This window comes from Vipera berus, assembly GCF_964194415.1.
Source record: "Vipera berus genome assembly, chromosome: 1".
NCBI classification, from domain to species: domain Eukaryota; kingdom Metazoa; phylum Chordata; class Lepidosauria; order Squamata; family Viperidae; genus Vipera; species Vipera berus.
In genome coordinates, this window is record NC_138202.1 from 79,591,265 (window position 1) to 79,611,662 (window position 20,398).

At 39.5% G+C, this 20,398-nt stretch overlaps 1 protein-coding gene across 8 annotated transcripts in view; it reads right to left on the reverse strand.

Moving 5' to 3' along the window:
- The window catches only part of EXT2 (exostosin glycosyltransferase 2), a 96,362-nt gene that overhangs the window by 9,786 nt on the left and 66,178 nt on the right, over positions 1–20,398 (reverse strand). For 2 of the 8 annotated variants that reach the window (XR_014024536.1, XR_014024537.1), the window contains exons 10-15: positions 19,629–19,795; positions 15,073–15,216; positions 11,913–12,041; positions 10,417–10,499; positions 3,635–8,032; positions 2,057–2,138 (exon numbers count right to left, since the gene is read on the reverse strand). Coding sequence is in view for 1 of the 8 variants with exons in the window: in XM_081313047.1 (XP_081169173.1) it covers positions 7,894–8,032; positions 10,417–10,499; positions 11,913–12,041; positions 15,073–15,216; positions 19,629–19,795 (662 nt within the window). In the remaining 7 variants the exon portion in view is untranslated. Of the gene's footprint in view, positions 1–2,056; positions 2,139–2,969; positions 8,033–10,416; positions 10,500–11,912; positions 12,042–15,072; positions 15,217–19,628; positions 19,796–20,398 lie in introns of those variants that run through there. The other 6 variants (XR_014024534.1, XR_014024533.1, XR_014024535.1 and 3 more) reach the window with 6 other exon arrangements.

Here is a 20,398-nt window from a genome sequence, read left to right on the forward strand (position 1 = left end):
ACCAGCACTCCATTTGAGCTCAAGAGGCAGCTCCTTGGGAATGAAAATCTACATGTGAGGAGCCCAGCATGCATGAATGATTTTGCAACGACCAGTTTTAATGAATATTGTAGCAGTTGATATAAAGCCCTATGCTAGAACTGCGAGAAGCAGGGTCTACTACTCATTAATGTATTTATGTGGAGAGAGACATTCAGTAGGATTAAGGCCAGCTCACCCAATGGGTGCAAAGTTAGGAAAAAATTAAGCCTGTACACGTGTTGTAAGAGATCACAGGGCACCATAGACCCCATAAATAATTTATCTGTAACTGAAATAAAGTAAATTCCCCCCTTTAAGATACATATTTTTAGAACATAATTTATCATAATATGATAGCAACTGAGAATATATAAATTCCAGGACTGCATGAAAAAAACTAAATCTATTCATATAACTCATGGTTGGCTGAAGACAGCATACTGGGGATGTAGCCTAGTTGATCTGCCTTCCTAGTTTCAAGCCATGCATCAAGTGCCACACCAAAATTGAAGATGAGATTGTGGTGATTTGTGAGATCGGGACAACTGCAAGGAATACTGCCCAGAGGTGACTAGTTATGAATGCCTTTGTGTGGACTTGGATCACAAGGACAAGCTGGAGCCATTGCTGAGCTCTTGGATGGAATATGGAGATTGGTGTTGGAATTCCTGAGAGTTCCAGTCTTAGGGGACAACATCCATATCCCAGGGGAATTGGAAAAGACTGGACAACCTAAGAAGAGATTAGACAACTGTTTGTCAGAAATAGTATAGTGCTTCCTGCCTGAGTAGGGGGCTGGACTAGAAGACCTCCAAGGTCCCTACCAAGTCTGTTAACCTGAATCTTCATGTCACAATGTACTGAGTTCATGACTCCCATAGCATTCATGAACTTTTAAGTTAATAGCACAAAACACATACTGTACATCTCATCTGGTCCTTTCTCTGCAGACTATTCTGATAATGAAAGACTAACATCTATTCTTTGCTTTGATCTTCCTTGTGAGGCTGCACATCACAGATGCCCTGCTCTCTGCATGTGGAATTGGACCCTTAGGTTGTTCCACCCAGATCCTATGGGAGCCAAAGTGGACCTAGAGAAGGATATATCCTAATTGGCACCCAGTTCAATTGTGTCGATTCCCATAGTAGAGAGACAACCAGAGCACCGGATGAGACTGTTTTTGTAAGGTCTTTGCCTAGCGGCCAATCCCAAACACTCCCTAGTTTACCAATGTGCTAAAAGAAGATGAAGTGATTGAAAGAAAAACCTATATTTGTGAAAAGGTTTGACCATTTTAGTAAACGCTACTAAACCAGGCAGTATTAAATTTGAGCCTACCTGGTAGTGGCAGGAGCAACAAAGTGCCTTGTTTTGTGTATGCCTATTGTATTTGCATATTCCCACCTAGCAATCCTGCTCAGAATTACCTGGACCATTTTTGAGGAAAAATGGGCAAGACAAAAGTATCTGCTGGCATATTGGATGTGTGGATTTCTTTACACATCAAGTTGTTCCTATCCACTCCCACATTGTTTGGGTAGAGTCCACAATGGTGAGCAAGACAGAGTTTTGTAAGATTACCACCAGATAGGATTCTGTGATGTGAACATCACCACTGGTGTGCTTCATTCATACTCCTTCAATTGCCAAATCCAGGAGACTGTCAATGCTTCTTTGAGAGAGGGGCTAATGTTGTTGGAATGGGACAACTGCCATGGCCAAGTCGCCACAGTCAACTCACCGCAGGACAACTCACCATGGCCAACCCACCATGGGACAACTCGCTGCGGAACAATTCAACAATTCAATTTATTTAAAATAATTTTCTTAAAAAATATTTTTTGTCGTTCCCATTTCAATTTGTCCCTCCTTTTGCATTCTTTCTGTAATGATTCTATTCCACCATTTCTTCAATATTAAGTGTAACTCTTCTCCCAAGGCAAGTTGTCCCACCGTGAGTTTACCACAGCTGCAGTGAGTAGTTTTGCCTGCCTTGAAGGAGATGGCACTACATCCTCTTTTGAAGACTTACCTGGACCAAGCCATTGGAGCCTCTGTCCAATCTTCCCCTTTTATCTTGTGGCATTTGGAGGCCATTGTACTTTCAATGGACTCTGGGCAACAGAATTAAAAAAAAAACACCAAATGTAATAATAATAAAACCCATTATGTTCCCCCACTCAGCTTAGACCCAGAGAATGAATTATATCCATATACACTTGTTCATGAAAAGCCACGGGGGGGGGCTACTCCTGGGAAGGTTGGCAGCATTGTCTATAGCTCCAGATGGCGCCTGACCTTCGCTCCTTCCGGCGCGACCTAAAGACTTACCTGTTCGAACAAGCCGGCCTGGCCTGATGGGCGATGGGTTTGGGTTTTTATTGTTTTTTATGTATTTAACTTATTGTTATAGTTCTTGGGCATCTTGTTTAATCTCTTTTAATTTTTGTATTCTTGTCTTTTAACATGTATTGCCCTGTTCACCGCCCTGAGTCCTTCGGGAGAAGGGCGGTATACAAATAAAATTATTATTATTATTATTATTATTATTATTATTATTATTATTATTATTATTATTATTATTATTATTATTATTATTATTATTATTATTATTATTATTATTGCCCATGTATGTCCAAAGAAGTGGGGTGAGGATTCTCAGCAGATCTTGTTGAGGTGATTGAACTAGGCAGGCAGTTTCTGTTCTGCTGAGGCAATTCCTAATGTAACCTGACACTATGCAGTGTAGGTTTAAAAGTGACCAGCATCACTTTGAATTGGTTCCAGAGGTTCCCTGGTAAAACAGTTTCAAAATAGGTTTTTTTCTGCAATAGCTGAGGTTTCTACCTCTGTGTCATACACTTCTTGTAGTTTCTGAGTTATATTCAACAGCAGCCCAACACAGAGCATGTTGCAACTTTATATCAATTTGCTCTTTTATATCATTTCACTCTCAATTTACTTTATAAAACCAAGAATTTTGCTTTATACAATGCCCACAATTGTACAATTGGGCAGTTAACAAATGTAGTAAGTAAATAAGTAAATAGAATTGACTGCAGCATGTTTTTACAAATATTATTTTTCAAAACAAAACAAGTGCACACATACATTGAGAAATATGGTCCCTGGATAACCTTTGTATTACAGGGGGGGGGGGAACCTACAGTATAGAAACCAATATGAAATACTTTGGTACAGTTCATTTCAAGGTGGAACATTCACTGAACTTTCCTATATCTGCAAATATACAAATGTGTGTTCAGTTAATATTTCTGGAATCCCGGTGGACAGAGGTAGATATTTCAGACCACGCCTCATTATTTTCTCATGGCAGAGCTGCAAAGTTGGATTTGCAACTATGTGTATGTTCAACAAACAGCAATAACCAGCCACAGCTCTTAGACAGGTATACAAACATATACATTATATTCACATTTTACACATATTTAAAATGTCATAGATGTACATCATAGAAAAGCAGTGTGTTCTGCTCACATTAGGGTCTACAATTCTCATACACCCTTGCCATCTGCTGTGTGACTATGATAGAAGATAGAATACAAAACAAAACTGCACTGTGATCCTCCCCCCCCCCCTTGTCATGTACCTTTAAAAGTGTCTTATGCAAGTTCCAGAGAAGAAATGGGGAACTGAAGATTCTGACCGCAGGGGGAATCAAGCACCAGTAAATAGACCGGCTTTTTGTAATTTCTTTCTGGACAAGGAAAGGACTTGAGACTGCCCACAAGTGCTCCAGATATTTATTCCTTATGAGGAATTTGCAAGATCTCTGGCAAGCTTAGACCTCTGGGAGACAAGGCAATGATATGATTGCTCAAATTGTGATCAGTGTCTTTACGGACACAAGCTTTGCATACTTTCTTTTCTAAACACTTTCAGAAATTGCTTGTTAATTGCTTTTCAGTTAGTAAGAATCTTTGGACTGTAAAGTTTGGACAGTATTGGATGAGTTTCCTTCAATTGTTAGTGATTTTTTTTTAATTACAGGTAGTCCTCAACCTACAATCAAAATTGAGCCCAACATTTTGCTAATCAAAACACTTGTGAATTTTGCCCGTTTATGCCCTTTCTTGGAACAGTTCTTAAGTGAATCACTGCAGTTGTTGAGTAAATAACAAAGTTGTTTAATGAATCTGGCTCTCCTATTGACTTTGTAAGATCGCAAAAGGTGATCACATGACTCCAGGACATGCAACTGTCATAAATATGAACCAGTTTACAAACTTCTGAATTTTGATCACATAACCATTGGGATGCTGCAATGGTCGTGTGAAAAACAATCATAAATCACTTTTTTCAGTGCTATTATAACTTCAAACAGTCACTAAATGAACTGTTGTAAGTCAAGGACTTCCTGTACAAATTTAATGATTTCTTAAAATTCAATAAACAGCAAAAAGGTGATTAGAGCTTTGATTAGACTTTTGGAAGTTACAAATTGACTAAAGGTACAGATGGATTCTAAATAAGATTTTGGAATTAATTGTAAGAAACCCTTCAATGATAAAACATTTTTGTTTTGAAATCTCTTTAAAAACTAGGATAGGATGAGACTTTGAAGTTGGACACTAAAGAAAACCAGAAGGAACTAAATATTACAATTAAGGGAGAACACCACTTAAATGTGATTAATACAGAATGAAGCAAAATATTTTAACACTGGACATACTCAAATATATTTTTGAACAGTGTGTATGTGTATGTGTGTATTACACACACACACACACATATTATACACTCACATACACATTTTTAAAAGGGGAGGAGAATTGATTAGTTTTTTCTTTTCTTTCAGCACTCAGCCAGGGTGGATCCTACATGTTAAATGATAAATTTAATTGATCACATTTTCCTCCTTTTTTGTATACTACTTTATGTGTGTGTGTGTGGTTAGGGTTGAATGTAAGTTTTTGTTTTGTTACATTTTGTTTGTTTATTTTACCATTCTGTATTTTATTCTCTATGATAAAACAATACATTTTTTTTAAAAAAAAGAACAATTTACCAACTGGAATTTGCTCCAAATGTTGCTGTTCCATTTATATTCCCTAAAGTAGAAACTGCAGAGACAATTGAATGCTCAATTAGTATCCTCAAAGAAATATATAAACCACCATGGTAAAGGTCAGGTGGAAGGAAAATTTGGGGTAATCCTATACTGGCATAATTATCTTGCTGAAAACACAGAGCAATCAACAAGAGAAGGCACACTGATCATACATACCAAACATTTCCAACTTGTAGAAAATTGTGCCAGTAATATGCTGTTCCCTGCTAATCCAAATGTTGGATAAAATGTTAATCATGACAAATTGCAAGCCAAATAATTAACCATGATGCAACTGAACAAAGTCTGAGCCAACCTTTCCCTTCTTTAGAAATAATCTGCACAACTAATTGTATGGGAAATTGTTCCTGCTAACATTGACAAAACACATTGAACAAAACTTTTTTGGCAAGGAATAGGTAAAACAAAATCAACTATGCAGCCCTGAGCACACAGAAACAACAGGGGACAAGAGTCAAGGGCAATCAGAGCTTCAGCTTTCAACACTGGAAGCAATTAATAGAATCAGATTTAAAATAAGAGGTATCCATAGTGTACTTTCATAGCTGGAGAACAGGAGAGGCTTTTAAAGGAACTCTTACCTGCATTCTTAGGAAGGAAATGTAAAGATTTTTACAACCATCAACATCAGCCCGAATATAAATTATACATGTTGAGATATTGGGCTTAATTCTTAATACGATTAATAATATTTCAAAGCAGAGTAAAAACCCTCCTTCACATGTTGAATTAGTTACTGAAGAATGTGGACAAGCAAAAGAAACCAACTTTGCATTGGTTGCCCCAAAGAAGCCTGCCCCCATGGCAGAAAGATAATTGAAGAATTTGCATAAATATTTTAGAAGACAGAGGAATAAAAAAATAGAGACAACTTCTACTCAGAAGAGAGGGAAAATTAGGCCTCCTCAAAACATGTGCTGTAGAAGAAATGTCCTGACATTCCAATCAATTCAATATATGTAATGTCAAATTTACAATAATAAAGGTAATTTAGAAGTCCAGTATGACAGGAGACAATTTGCTTTATGCATTCCCTGAGCATTTGAATCAGCAATGCTGTGGCTGCCAATCCCAAATTATGTATTCTATCTGTATTCTCATGGCAGTAAGTATATTTTACCAGGATACTCTAGATATCAGGGGTAGGGAAGTATGGCCCTTTTAGAACGTGTGGACTTCAACTCCCAGAATTCCTAAGCTAGCATGGTGGCTCAAGAATTCTGGGACATAAAAGGGCCACACTGCCCTTCTGCTGGAGATAAACAATGCATTCTATGATTTTTTTTAATAATTTATATTTAAAAAATTATATGCTTTTCCTCTTTCAGACTTAAGTGACAGGGTGAAGAAATTTCCCAGCTTGTCAGTAGAATCTGCAGCTGAGGAGACCACATGAGTAGTAATTACAGACTGACTGATCACTAAAAACTCAAACAGGCCTTGCAGAAATATGTTAATATTCCACATTGCACCTAATTGAAATATCACAATGCTGATGTAAAAGAAACTCATTCCTACTGCAGATATACATCAGCTATCTTAGGTTAGAGAATATTTTTATTACAATTTAAACAACAGATAAATAGTTGTTCTTAATTTTCCCCGTTAATAGTTTTTCAGTTAAACAACTTTCAGCCCAGGGAAGAAAGATTTCAAATGTCATCACTCAGGGCTCTTATGCTTTCAAATTGACAGGAAGGTTGTTTTTATTTTGTGACACAAGATACAAACTTTTGAAATGCAATGGTGTCTCTCTCTCTCATTCCCTGGTATATGTTCTTTATGTTTACTTCAGCATCAACTGCTTACAAGATGGATATTCATTAACTTGTTATAATGAGTTATGCACATCAAGATGTAAATTCTTTCAGAAGATGATAGATTGCTTTCTGTGAATCATCAGTATATTGCACAATTACCCAATCCAAATTCTCATGCATGGTTCCATTCAAAAAAATGTTAGAACTGAACCCAGTATTTTTTTTTATCAAGAGCTCCAAAGTACAAAATGCATTTTTATGTATTCCTAATTTAGTGATTGATCAACTGAAAACTGTCCCAACATGCTAAGGAAAGCAGGATGATGAGATATCAAAATACCCAAGCATGTAATAGTCATTCTATATACCTAAAAGGCAGTCTACTCTGAAGGTATTCTATTATTCAATCTTCTGTTCAGCAGAAATAATGGAAAACATGAAATGTGTTCATTTACTAACAACCAGATACCTTAACGTAAAGAAAAATAAGAACTGCTGCTTTATTCAACTTCAGTTATCTTGTAACGTTAAAAATGACCCCAACATCAATACACATTTTCTTTTTTTTTTAACCGAGTAAAAAAGGCTGCCAATTCTATGGCAGAATTAATGCTTATAATGTATTTGAAAAGGTGCTAAAGCAGGCCTTGCACACCAGCCAAAGAGGCTGGCATCTGGGCAGCAAATCTAGAAAGCAGTCTGAAAATGGACCAACAACAGCCCTTAGAGAAGAAGCATTTTTTTGCTCTGTGATCAAAAACTTTTCGTTGTGTATACTCCTATGCATGCAATCTTTACAGAGCAAATGAACATTTCAGTAGACCAATGCAGCAATTCACCTCCACTGCTTCTTTTTGCATTGAATTTTACGCTCTGTTGAAAAGCTTTTCAGGAACAAAGCATTAATCCTCTCTCTGTACTCCCTGGCATGATTCTTTAGTCCCTAAGATTTTTCCTAACATCAGCTGTTGCCTGGGGTGCTGGATTCCAATTTCCAACTTCACTCATGGCTGGCCTTCACAAGCTTCCAATGTTAGGAAAGCTCTTCAGCTTTTCAGGAAAGTCATCTTTGTACAAGACTGGATCCGCCCGGTGCTCCACCACTTTCAGGGGCATGGTCCCAAAGACAGAGGCAAACTTGTTAATGCATTCGGACCTAAGGGAAAAATAAATAAATAAACGGAATGCTTATAAACAAATTGCTCTACTGTATGTTTATTTAACAACCTATTACGGCTCCCCCTTTCATGTCCTCCCCAATTATTTAAAGTTTAATTAAATAGGAGCAAAGCAAATATGAAACAAATACAACGTGGTTAAGGCATTGCAAATGCAAAAAAGGTAGCGCCTAAAAGTTTAATGTTAGAAGTAGGAAATAGGACAAATATCCTCTCATGCTGGAAAGATATGAACCTCTAGGACTGATGTACATAATCAAGGCAAAGAGATGCTGTCAACTGCTCATGAATGCAGAGTGGTCAAAGTTTTATTAGCCCTTTTCTAGCAGAATTCCAAACATTCCTAAACAGTTGCACATGTTGCAAACAGTCACTGCCAGGTCAAATTTGGCACTGTACAGGACTTGCAAAAATACAAAAATACTTCTGTGGCTTTTTTTTTTTTTTAAAAAATACCTACTGGAATTTACATCCTTTCTGTTAAGGTATCTATGTTGATGATTGTGCTTGAAAACTAAATTACATTTCTTTAAGAACTAAAACTTAAAAATGAGTACTTTATTTTCGTGGTCCAAACTCAGTTTTTTTTATTTAAAAATGTCCAAGTGTTCACATTTTTTAAAAGCATATTGGATTCTTATTCACCCTACCCATCATCTCACATCTCTCTTTGAGGCTATTGGGTGACTGAAATAGGGGAACACATACCGTGTTTCCCTGAAAATAAGCCCCACCCCCCAAAAAAGACCTACGCTGATAATGTAATGTAATGTAATGTAATCTTATATAAATATAAATATAATATATAATATAATCCCTACCCCCCCCAAAATAAGCCCTAATTAGGACTCCGCCCACTCCATCCCACCACGCTGCCACAATGAGGCAGGAGGCAGTGCAGCACATCACACTGCTGCCTCCACAAGGCAAGGCAGATGGGGGAGGGGCTGGAGCTTCCCCTTGCGCCCCACACTCGCTTCCTTCAGGGCTCCCCCAGCCAGGCCATTCCTTGCTCGGCGACCTTCCCCTTCACTCCCCTCCTGAGCTGGACTGTCATGCTACAGAGGATGGGCGGGGTAGGCCCCGTCTCCCTCCGCTGTTTTGGAGCCAGGGGGGAATGAAGGCGAAAGGCTCTGCTGCCACTGTGCGCCGCTGGAGGGGCTTTCTTCACATTTCGCTCCACAGATCACATGCCCGGTGGCAGCTGCCGCCGACTTCTCTTCCGCTAACTCTCCTGTGGCTTGTGCTGTGCAAAAGCCTCCCCTGCTGCCTTCCTCCACCAGCCCTCTGACGCCACCACTGGAGAGAATGGAGAACAGAGAGCGGAGTGGCTCTGCGCAGTGATACAGAACAGAGCAGAGTACTTGCTTTCCGCCCTGCATCGCTCTGCGTCTCCCTTCTCCGTTCTGGAAATGGCAGCCCTGTTTCCTGCCGCTTCTGTCACTGCGTTGTTTTTTTTAGTTTTGCCAGCTTTGTTCATTTCTGTCTGTACATTTTCCCCTGCTCTCTGCACCTGTGTTACTATCTTATCATGTAGCCATAGTGAATGTCACATGTCCAGCCATGTTATGGTTTTACTCTGTTTTGTCCTACTAAGTGCGCATGTCTAGAAAAAGTTTTCTCACTTTTACTTTGTCTTCTGCCTAATGAGAGATGTAGTCAGCTAGGAGCTTTTCTTTTGCTTTCCAATTACAAGTTTTATATACAGTAGAATATGCCTCGGATTTCTTTCTTTCATGTTCACCATGCATCAAATGAACCATGGTTCGTAGCCCTCTGATAGGGAGGTATTTATTCCCTGACAGCTTCTCCTCCCGAGAAAGCAAAAAATTTCAACACTAACCTGCTTTTCAGCTCTGGCGCGTTTCTCTCCTGCTGCAATGAAACTGAGTTTGTGGGACTAAAAAAAGGTCAGTCAGACCTTCCAACTTCTCACGAAAAAAAAAAATCTCATGAGATTTCTCTTTGTATTTGTCCTTGTTTATGATGACAAACACTTGTCAATTAAGGCTTGCTGAAACTGCCTCAAAAGTCTTAAATCAAAAATCGTTTCAAAACAACTTAACCCTGTTTCAAAAAGCAGTAATATCCAAACTGAGAAATCATAAACTATACTCAGTTATTATTTTAGGATTATAGGAATTCATATATTTTACCTGAAATATTATTCAGATATTATGATGCATGTATACCTTTATACATTATACATTTTACCAGTTCTCTCACTCCAATAAGGGTTGTTTTTTTTACATAGATCAATGGATTTAGATAACATGTGGATACAATTAGATAATCTTTTAGAGGATAATATGACAGTACATTAAGCATTGGAAATGAGAAAAGAACAGGATGAGACACTCACCTTTCTACCATGTGTGTCTGATCTAAGGATAACCCATCGATGGCTGTGCATTCTGGACATTTGAATTTCTTTCTGGGTGTCACCTATATAAAGGCAATATAACCGTAGACTTAACAGTCAAACATTAATCTCGCTACTAAAAATGCAATTTTTAAAATGCAATCTATGTGGTAAATGAAAATCAAATACTATGGAGGGGGAAGAAATACATCCATACCATTTGCTTCCATCTGCCTTAGCTGACTGCACAGTTCAAAGTAGCCCAATTTTTTTTTTTTAAAAAATAGTCCTGACGGGGTTTTGCCTGCTGCAAGTGGAAAGTAGCAGTGATGACAAGTTCTTAATTCCTGTTTAATGACTGTTTTCTCACTGCCAAAGTTCCTGTATAAACACCATTTGTTCTTACAGCCATAAAAGTGATGAAATATAGCCTTCCCTACTTCACTGTAACCTTAATCCAACAGACACACTTCACTCATTTAGCGGCTGATTGGCAAACTCTGAGAGGCTCTCCCAACTGTACAACATAGCAGTGCACTAGCACAGTTTGGATCTCTCACAACAAACACACACACTTTATCTTTTAAGGCTTTTCTCAGAAACATAACCACCGGTCCGGGCAAAAGTTGATGGACAGGCAGGAAAACAGACCTTGTTAACTGAAGAAATGCCTCGAGGCCTCTAAATCTCATTCCAAGTTGTCACATTTCAAAATGAACTGAAAGTAAGATTGTAGGCCAAAAATGTTATTGAAGCATATCAGGAAATTCATTCAGGGATAAAGGTTCATATAAAGACTGATCTTGCAATTAATGTTTTTGCAGTGAACAGTCTTAATAAATCAGCTTTTGCAGCTGGGGTAGACAGGGATGGATTGTTCGCTCCCATCCTCACCTCTCTTAAATCGTGTTTATTTTATTTATTTGTTTTTAAAAAGGCTTAATTTTCTGCAGTTAGTAAGAAAACTGAATTCTGCAATTATCTTGTCATAATGGTCACAAGCAACAGAGTATATTCATAAGCAAAAAAAATGTATGGATGTGGGGAACTGAGTCTTTTACAAATAGATGGGATCATCTTCAAAATGAATGAGTAATGAGAAAAGAGGCACAGAGCTCTATTAAGCTCATATAATCATGAGATCTATGACTCTGCTACATCAGGGGTCCCCACCCCTGGGCCGCGGCCTATTCAGAATTGGGCCACATGAGTGGCTAGCCACAGCATGCATGCAGACGCAGCTCAACTTATGCAAGCAGCAGGGTGGTGGGCAATTGCGTGTGTGCACGGCGTCCCACCACTCATGCAAATTGAGCTGCGTGTGCACACCGGCCCACCACTCATGTAAGGGCTGTGTTTGCACACACGTGCGTGCTGGCCCACCACTTGCGCAGCCCAGTTTTCCTCTCCCCCCACAATCAGGCCACCAAGCCACAAAGGTTGGAGACCACTGTGCTACATGATTGATCCTGAGGAACAATTGAATAAAATCTCACCTTAATAACCGCTTTCCCAGTTACATTGGCCACTAGAAAATTCATGGCAATATCTTCACAATTCATATGCGCATCCACCCAGTTTTTGATGTCCCCAGGCATTTTATACGTGTATAAGTAATTAAAATACTGAAGGAGGAGAAAATAGCATAGAAAGGAGAATGTTTTAGTTTTTATCTGAACAGCATTGAGGAACCAATTAAACTTTATGTGAAATGAGTATCTAATGTGCTAGTTTATCTAAAACGTATTTTTAATGTTTAGATCACACCTTATTAGGTGCAGTTCTGTAATTCCACTGAGCAGTAGAGTAACATCACTGAGGCATATAATACCAAAGAATCAAACCAAATGAGGATGATGTTTTAAATGGTAAGAGAACGATTAGACACGTATTCCAAAGACACAGATGTCTCTTAACAAAAAACCCCTCTTTGACTGACATTTAGCTAATAGGAAGAGAGATCTCTAGGACAACAGACAACTGAGTAAGTACTGCATGAGGCCCATCTATGTGGGAATAGAAGGTCTTTAACAGCGCAAGATATTAACACTAAACATTTCATATAATTTAATTTTTAAGTATAATTTGTTTTTTTTTATTTAACCGGTATATTATGCTACTTAGAATTTTCTCCCATTTAGTAGTTTAGACAAGATACCACCAAATGCATCGATTTGTTGTTAAAAATTGCTAAATAATTCTTCTCTCAGCAAATCGGCTTTGAAATGTATAAATAACTAGAAATAGTTATTAAAAATTCTTTGTAATAGGGTGAGAGAAAAGAGACCCCCAAGTCATAATATTAGCCCCATTTTGAAGTGCTGAATTTGAGCTACGGTACTTTAAATGTAGCCTCCCCTATGCTAACTTCCAAGTGGATTCTAAAATTTTCAGAAGTATTTCTAATAACATAGTATATAAGGCATCTTTCTGTCATTCAAAGGTAAGAAATGCCATCATGTGGAAATACAATAACTTTTGCTTTTACTAAAATACCCATAACCATGTAACTACTAAATTCAATTTTATACTAGGATAATTTCTTCAAAGATCAAACATGTACATTTTAAGCACTAAATTCACTTTAAAAGGACACCTCTGCTTCTGCATCCAGATTAGCTAGTAATAATTAAGAAACTACAGGTAGTCCTGCCCCATTTAGCAACAATTCACTATTATGACAGTGATTAAAAAGTAACTTTACAGCCAATCCTTGCATTTACAAGCTTCACAGGTCTGGAAAGGAAAGGTGAAGTAAGATCATAAGCATAGTTTTCCTTAGCAATTGCTTTGCTTAATGATCGTGTTGCTGTAGGAGATGACCAGGCTGAATCTGAGCGAGGGGTCAAGCATATCATCATTCTGGAGTCCCTTGTCAGCCCCAAGAGATCTAAGCCCAGCCCTCCTTGAATTCCATTGACTCTTATCTACCACCAATTTGCCTTGACCATTAGTAGTTCAGATTCTTGTTTAAAGGAAGCACGGAATACACTTGCACTCATTTGAACAACCCTGGTTCTTGATTCTTTACACTTGACCGTTGCCGATCCCAATTGTGTTTACTAAATGGGACTATCTGCACAAGTGGGAACCAAGAAAATTACAGTAAGATGTAAGAAGCTATTTCAAGTATTTTATCAAAACAGAATTACTGAACTTTACATATTTTATGTCTATATATCATGATATTTATTTATTTATTTATTTATTTATTTATTTATTTATTTATTTATTTATTTATTTATTTATTTATTGCATTTATATACCGCCCTTTCCCTGAGGACTCAGGGCGGTTTACAGGGAGTTAAAATCAATCCATACAAAAGTTAAAACCCAATTTAAAAAATATTAAATCAACCCTGTACTATTAAAAATCCCAATTAAAATGAATGTCTCCTCAGCCTGGGCCCGAGAGCTCAAAGAGCCAGGTCTTCAGGCCCCGGCGGAATGATCGGAGGTCGGGGGCAGTCCTCAGCTCCACCGGCAGCTGGTTCCAGAGGGCAGGCGCTCCCACTGAGAAGGCCCTATCCCTGGGTGTCACCCGCCAGCAATCTCTTACCGGCGGGACCCTGAGCAGACCCTCCCTGTGGGAGCGCATTGGGCGAAGGGCGTTTGATGCCGGCAGCAGGTGTTCCCTCAAATACCCCGGACCCAGGCCATGTAGGGCTTTATAGGTGATAACCAGCACCTTGAATTTCACCCGGAGGGCAACCGGAAGCCAATGCAGCTCGCGGAGTAGAGGTGTTACATGGGAGTATCGGGAAACCCCCATTACAACTCGCGCGGCCGCATTCTGCACCAGTTGAAGCCTCCAAGTGGTCTTCAAGGGCAGCCCCATGTAGAGAGCGTTACAGTAGTCCAAACGGGAGGTCACAAGCGCATGAGTAACTGTGCGTAGGGCGTCTCGGTCCAGATAGGGACGCAACTGGCGCACCAGGCGAACCTGTGCAAAAGCCCCCCTGGTCACGGCTCCTATGTGATCTTCAAAATTGAGCCGTGAATCCAGGAGGACGCCCAAGTTGCGAGCCCTATCAACGGGGGGTAACACCTCACCCCCCATCGTTAGAGGTGGAATAACTTGGTTAACCCGAGATGCCGATATGCACAGCCACTCAGTCTTGGCGGGATTGAGACGAAGCCTGTTTCTCCCCATCCAGACCTGAACCGCCTCCAGGCACCGGGACATCACGGAGAGGGCATCACTGGGTTGGTTCGGGGTGGAAAGAAAAAGTTGGGTATCATCAGCGTACTGGTGATACCCCACCCCGAAGCCACGAATGATCTCGCCCAGCGGCTTCATATAGATGTTGAACAGGAGAGGCGAGAGAACTGACCCCTGAGGGACTCCACAAATGAGAGGCCTCGGGGCGATATATATCATATATCCAAGAACAGATAAGGATCAATGCCACATTTTTCTACAAGCTCTTGATTTCCTATTTTTGGATATAAGAATGATTTTCCCTTGAGCAGTATTTCTCAACCTTAGCAACTTTTAAGATGTATGAAGTTCAACTCCCAGAATTTACCAGCTACAAATTTGTGGGTTGAAGTCCACACATTTTAAAGTTGTTGAGGTTGAAAATACTGCCCTAGTCAATGGTAAGCAAGTTCCTTATTTCAGCTTCCCATCTGTTTTGGGGATCAACTCTTTACCTTGTGGTAAAAGGCTGCCCCTGTTAGCACCATTGAGACTTCATTGGTCCACTCTGATTCATACTTCCACTTATTTGTTTCATGGTCCCACAAATGCAGGCGGCCAGGATATCCAACTAATCTGTCAGGAAACTCTCTCCACACCTGCGGAATACCGTAAGTCAATCAATTTATTTCAGTAGCACAAAAACAGTTAAGATTAAATATATTGTTAGAGAAGCAAGCAAGAAATGAATGAAAGTACTGCCTATTGTAGTTAACAGAGATAGCATCTCCTTCTCTGCCATATACCCACCCATCAGTTTTATACCAGTTGTTCTTGGTGAATGCATCTTAGGAATGACTCTTTGCTTCTAAAGTAATGATCCACAAGCTCTTCTTGTATTTAAATCTTCTGCTCTTCTGCTCTTCTCAAGAGCCTTGGTGGAGCAGTGGGCTAATACCTCCTTAAGTAACACCAGCTGCCTGCAATTAGTGCAGGTTCGCATCCCACCAGGCTCAAGGTTGACTCAGCCTTCCATCATTCTGAGGTAGGTAAAATGAGGACCCAGATTGTTGGGGGCAATTAAGCTGACTTTGTAATAATGCCGCTTGGGGTGTGTGTGAAAGCCCTAATAAGCAGGCATATACATAGAATGAAGGCTACTGCTAAGCTTGTAAGCCACCCTGAGTCTTCAGAGAAGGGCGGGATATAAATGGAATTAAAATAAAATAAAAATAAATAAAAAGAGAAACGTGTCTCCAATACTGTGGCAATGTATGTATGTATGTATGTATGTATGTATGTATGTATGTATGTATTTATTTTATTTATTTAATAAATTTATATAGCTGCCTATTTCACAAACATGATTCTGGGCAGTGGACAAAGTTAGAAAAGAAATAACAAAAAACAACAAATAACAATAAAAAAATTACAACGAAAAGCATTAAAAACTTTTACAACATTATAAGTAGTAAAAAAAAACAACCATTAAAACTAGAAAGCGTAATTCCTAAAAAAAGAACAGAATGCAACTAGTTTGGCAGAAGTGGTTTTAGGCAGGGTAGGAAAGGGAGAGGTAAGAAAAAGCCAAGTACATCATCAGTAGCTATGGAAAAGGTGGGAAAGGAGTATCACTTAAGGCAGTGATGGCGAACCTTTTAGAGACTGAGTGCCCAAACCTATGTATTGTCGGGAGCTGGGTGGGTGTGGTCCATTGGGTGGGTGCGGCCAACTGGGTGGGCATGGCCCATGGGGTGGGCGTGGCTGTGGTGGTAATGGCAGACTGGGTGGGACTAAAAAGTTCAATCAATAAAATTCCAACTTTGCGAGAACTTTTTTTTCCCCCCGCGAGAAGTTGAAATTGATTGATTGATTGAATTTTTTTTTTGCACACGGCAGCAGCAGCCTAAAGCTGAAGGCCTAGGATCTGTGGCATGCGTGCCATAGGTTCGCCACCATGGATTTAAGGGATTGCAAAGACTTTTCATCCAGTAGATCCAAGGGCATCTCTAATTCACCTCTGACTGTCTTGCAATAGTCGTTATTATGAGCAACTGATCTACTCTAGGCATTATTGGGCTTTTGATGATTATGATGATATGCCATCAAATTAGTATCAACTCTTAGCAACCATATAGATGAATTTCTCTAGGATAAAACTGGGGCCATTTGGTGGTCATAATTCCTCTCACTGACTGGTAGGAAGTGTTCTGTTCCCTATCCTAATTTCTAGCTGACAATCTGGGAGTTAGGATTGGATTCTCAGCAGTATATAGAGGCAGGTAACTTGCTTTTCAAAGCATTACGCTAGCATGTCCAGCACTGCAAAAGATAAATGGACATAGATTCATCAATAAAACACCAATTATGAAAGTTACATTTTGGACACATAGAAATACAATAAATTTATATACTGCTTTCAGGGAAGAAGCTGTTTCAATCCCCAGTTTTATACACAGGACATTGTTAAGCTTTTTTTTAAGAGTAATTTCCAGATTTGAAACAGCAAAACCTGGTTGAAAGCAACACTAGACTCATTCTCTTTACTTTAAAAATTGTAAGTATTTCAATATATACTTCATTTTTGTGCGTGTTTGCTTTTACCTTCTTGTGAAGTAAACAAAAATTGCTGGTGATTGGCAGAAATGTTGCACAGTCCTAACTGCTTAAGAGCCCAATGCATTATCTTCTATCAACGCAACCTGAGGGGTATCTTTTTCCTTCATGCAAAACTTCCACTTAAAATCACAGAGCTATAAATATGCTTCTGCATCTTTAAACAAAACAGCTTATAAAGTCTGTGTTGCTCTTGTTTCAGTAGTTTTGCACCGTGCAATAAATTATTAGGAATCCTAATAGTTCACTCTTAACAAGTAAAAATGTCTGACACTTTGAGTGTTACTTTAATTTTTATGGCTGAAAGTGTACAGAGATCAAAGCACCCCTTTTCTTCTTTTTTTTTTTTATAAGTAAGCTTGATCGATAGAGCCAGACATGTCTGCGCTGATACAAAGTTCAACCACATGTTTAAAAAATAGAGTCTGGAGAATAAGGAGTGGAAGAACTTTGCCAATATCCAATTCCAAATATTTTTTCCTGACTGAAGCAAAACCCCTAAAAAAGAAATCCTCCTTGTAACATTATAGGTTGCTACTGTTCTTACAGATTTCCTTTGCAAAGTACTAAGGAATCCTATGGACACTTTCATGGTGAAATATATAAACAGATAAATAAATTACTATAGGCTGAGGACAAGTTAAACATCTGGCAGCCAGCTCAGACCTGTCAAGCAGGTCAAAGACACTCTGGTCTGAGAAAGATTGATCTGCAGCCACTGATCTGTAGGTTGAAGGTAGAAAATACACTTATACCTCTTTCCCTTTATACTCTTCTAAAGAGGACACTTTATCCCTACTATTGGAAAAAAAACTCCTTCTGTTATATTGGCATTTGGTAATTTTAATTTGGAGAATTCACATTACTGGAATTTTGTATCTATCCAGATTTGTTTTATGAAGTTATTTAAAATGCCCTTTGTATATTACTGCCTTAGAGAGCAAAATTATTTTATGAACTGGAATTCATTATTTTCAAAAACAGCTTCTGTAAGGTGCACCATTCAACTAGAAGAAGCTGAATCCGAGGGGCACCAAGTTCACGCAAGGATTTATCCAGGTTGTTAAGCATTTGCACAAACTAAGCATCTGGACAACACACTTCAGACAAAATAGGCAAAAAGGTCCCAGAAGTTCAAGTGCAAGGCTTGGAGCTGCAGTTCACTGATTCAGTTGATGAATTACTGTAATACCTTGGAAAAGTAATTTAGCATTCTCAATATAAGCCAAACTGGTGCCTATTTGTATACTTTCTTAATGTATAATGGCTTGTTCAAATTAGATCAATGTACATTTAAAATATCCATATCATTGAACTATCTTATTTCCTTTTAAAATGCATTATTATTTAGATAGATTGGTAGCTAGAGTTTGTGTAGGTGAGAGAGACAGAGAGGGACAGAGAGCTTGATGAAATATAGACATACTAACTTGTGTCAAACAAGAGCAACCTAAACACAGTATAGAACATGAATATGAGTATAAGAAATGTAGAGAAAAATTCCTTATTGCTACAGGTTGTCCTTGATCCACAACCATTCATTCAATGACCATTCAGAATTATGGCAGAACTTAAAGAAGGCACTTATGACCCCCAAAGTTACAGCCATTGTAGTGCCCTAAAGTTAAAGGTAAAGGTAAAGGTAAAGGTTCCCCCGCACATGCGTGCTAGTCGTTGCCGACTCTAGGGGCCGGTGCTCATCTCCGTTTCAAAGCCAAAGAGCCAGCGCTTGTCCGAGGACGTCTCCGTGGTCATGTGGCCGGCATGACTAGACGCCAAAGGCGCACGGAACGCTGTTACCTTCCCACCGGAGTGGTCCCTATTTTTCTACTTGCATTTTTACGTGCTTTCGAACTGCTAGGTTGGCAGAAGCTGGGACGAGTAACAGGCGCTCACTCTGTTACGCGGCACTCGGGATTCGACCCGCCAAACTGCCGACCATCTGATCGACAAGCTCAGCGTCCTAACCCACTGAGCCACCGTGTCCCTGCCCTAAAGTTACATGATCAAAATTCAGGCACTTGGCAGCCTGCCCACACTTAGGACTGTAGGAGCACTTCAGCTCTCCCCATCTGCCTCTCTGCCCTCCTCCCCCCGCCTCCAATCCATGCCTTTTGGGCCAACTCACCTCCACCGCCCCTGGCCTCTTCATTGACCCTTCCATCTTCTTGCTCCCAGTGTTTACTAAGCATGTCTAGCCTGGCCCTTTGCAAAAGTCGCTGCTGGCCACACAAGGCTACCTTCCCTAAATTGTGCACGGTGGTTTCCTTGCGAGACCTGGTTTCATTTGGCCAGCAGCAGCCTCACCAAGGGGCAGGTTGGACATGCCTCAGCAGCAGCAAGAGCAAAGACATTGAAGGTTAGCTAGGGTGGTGCAGGGCAGGATGGCAGGGCTCTCCAAATGCAGAATTTAGTGCCATGAATTTATACCACATAAAATTAGCAGCCTTCTTACCTCATAGCCAAACTGCAGCTCATCTGAGGTCAACATGATGATATCATCATCAATGGCTAACACAGCCTCTGTTTCAATCTCAGCATAGGGGAAGAATCGATTACTCAGTTTATTTTCTGTGGTTCGTACAACTGTTAACGGAACTCGAACTTTAGGCCAAACCATTTCTGCAAAATAAAAATCAGAAGTAGTTTCTTTGCATTCCTACGTTTAGCTGACGTTATTAGCATAACTCTCTCCAAAGCAAGTCCTTTTATACAATGCCGGTACTGAGGAGTGATAGAACTAGGGCTCCCATATCTGGATTGCAAAAATCTGGACAATCACTAGATGGCAGCAAAGAGATTGTTGCACCCAAGTCATGAGTTCTATAGACAGGGTATCCCTATCAGAAGACCCCAGCAGCATTTGAATTGAAGTTTCTAGATAGTCATAAACTGAGTCCTACACAGAGTAAGATGCAATTCATTAAAAATGAAATGTCAACATATGAAAAGAAGTTCTTTTGATTTCACAATGGCTTAGCACTGCACAATTCTTTGGTAATATAGCAGACTATCAATAGAAGATGAATGAAGCTATTCTAGAAATCTCTCTCTTTCCAAATGTTAACTGTATACTTCAAGAATGAAGGGCATCTTCCAATTCGATTCAATTTGAATTCTGCACTGTCTCAGTTGTATCTGTTCTGTGGGTATGAGAAAATGGGGAGTGGAAAGAGAACGTGCTACACAAATTGGTGACTACTTGCACAACACTGATTATATACT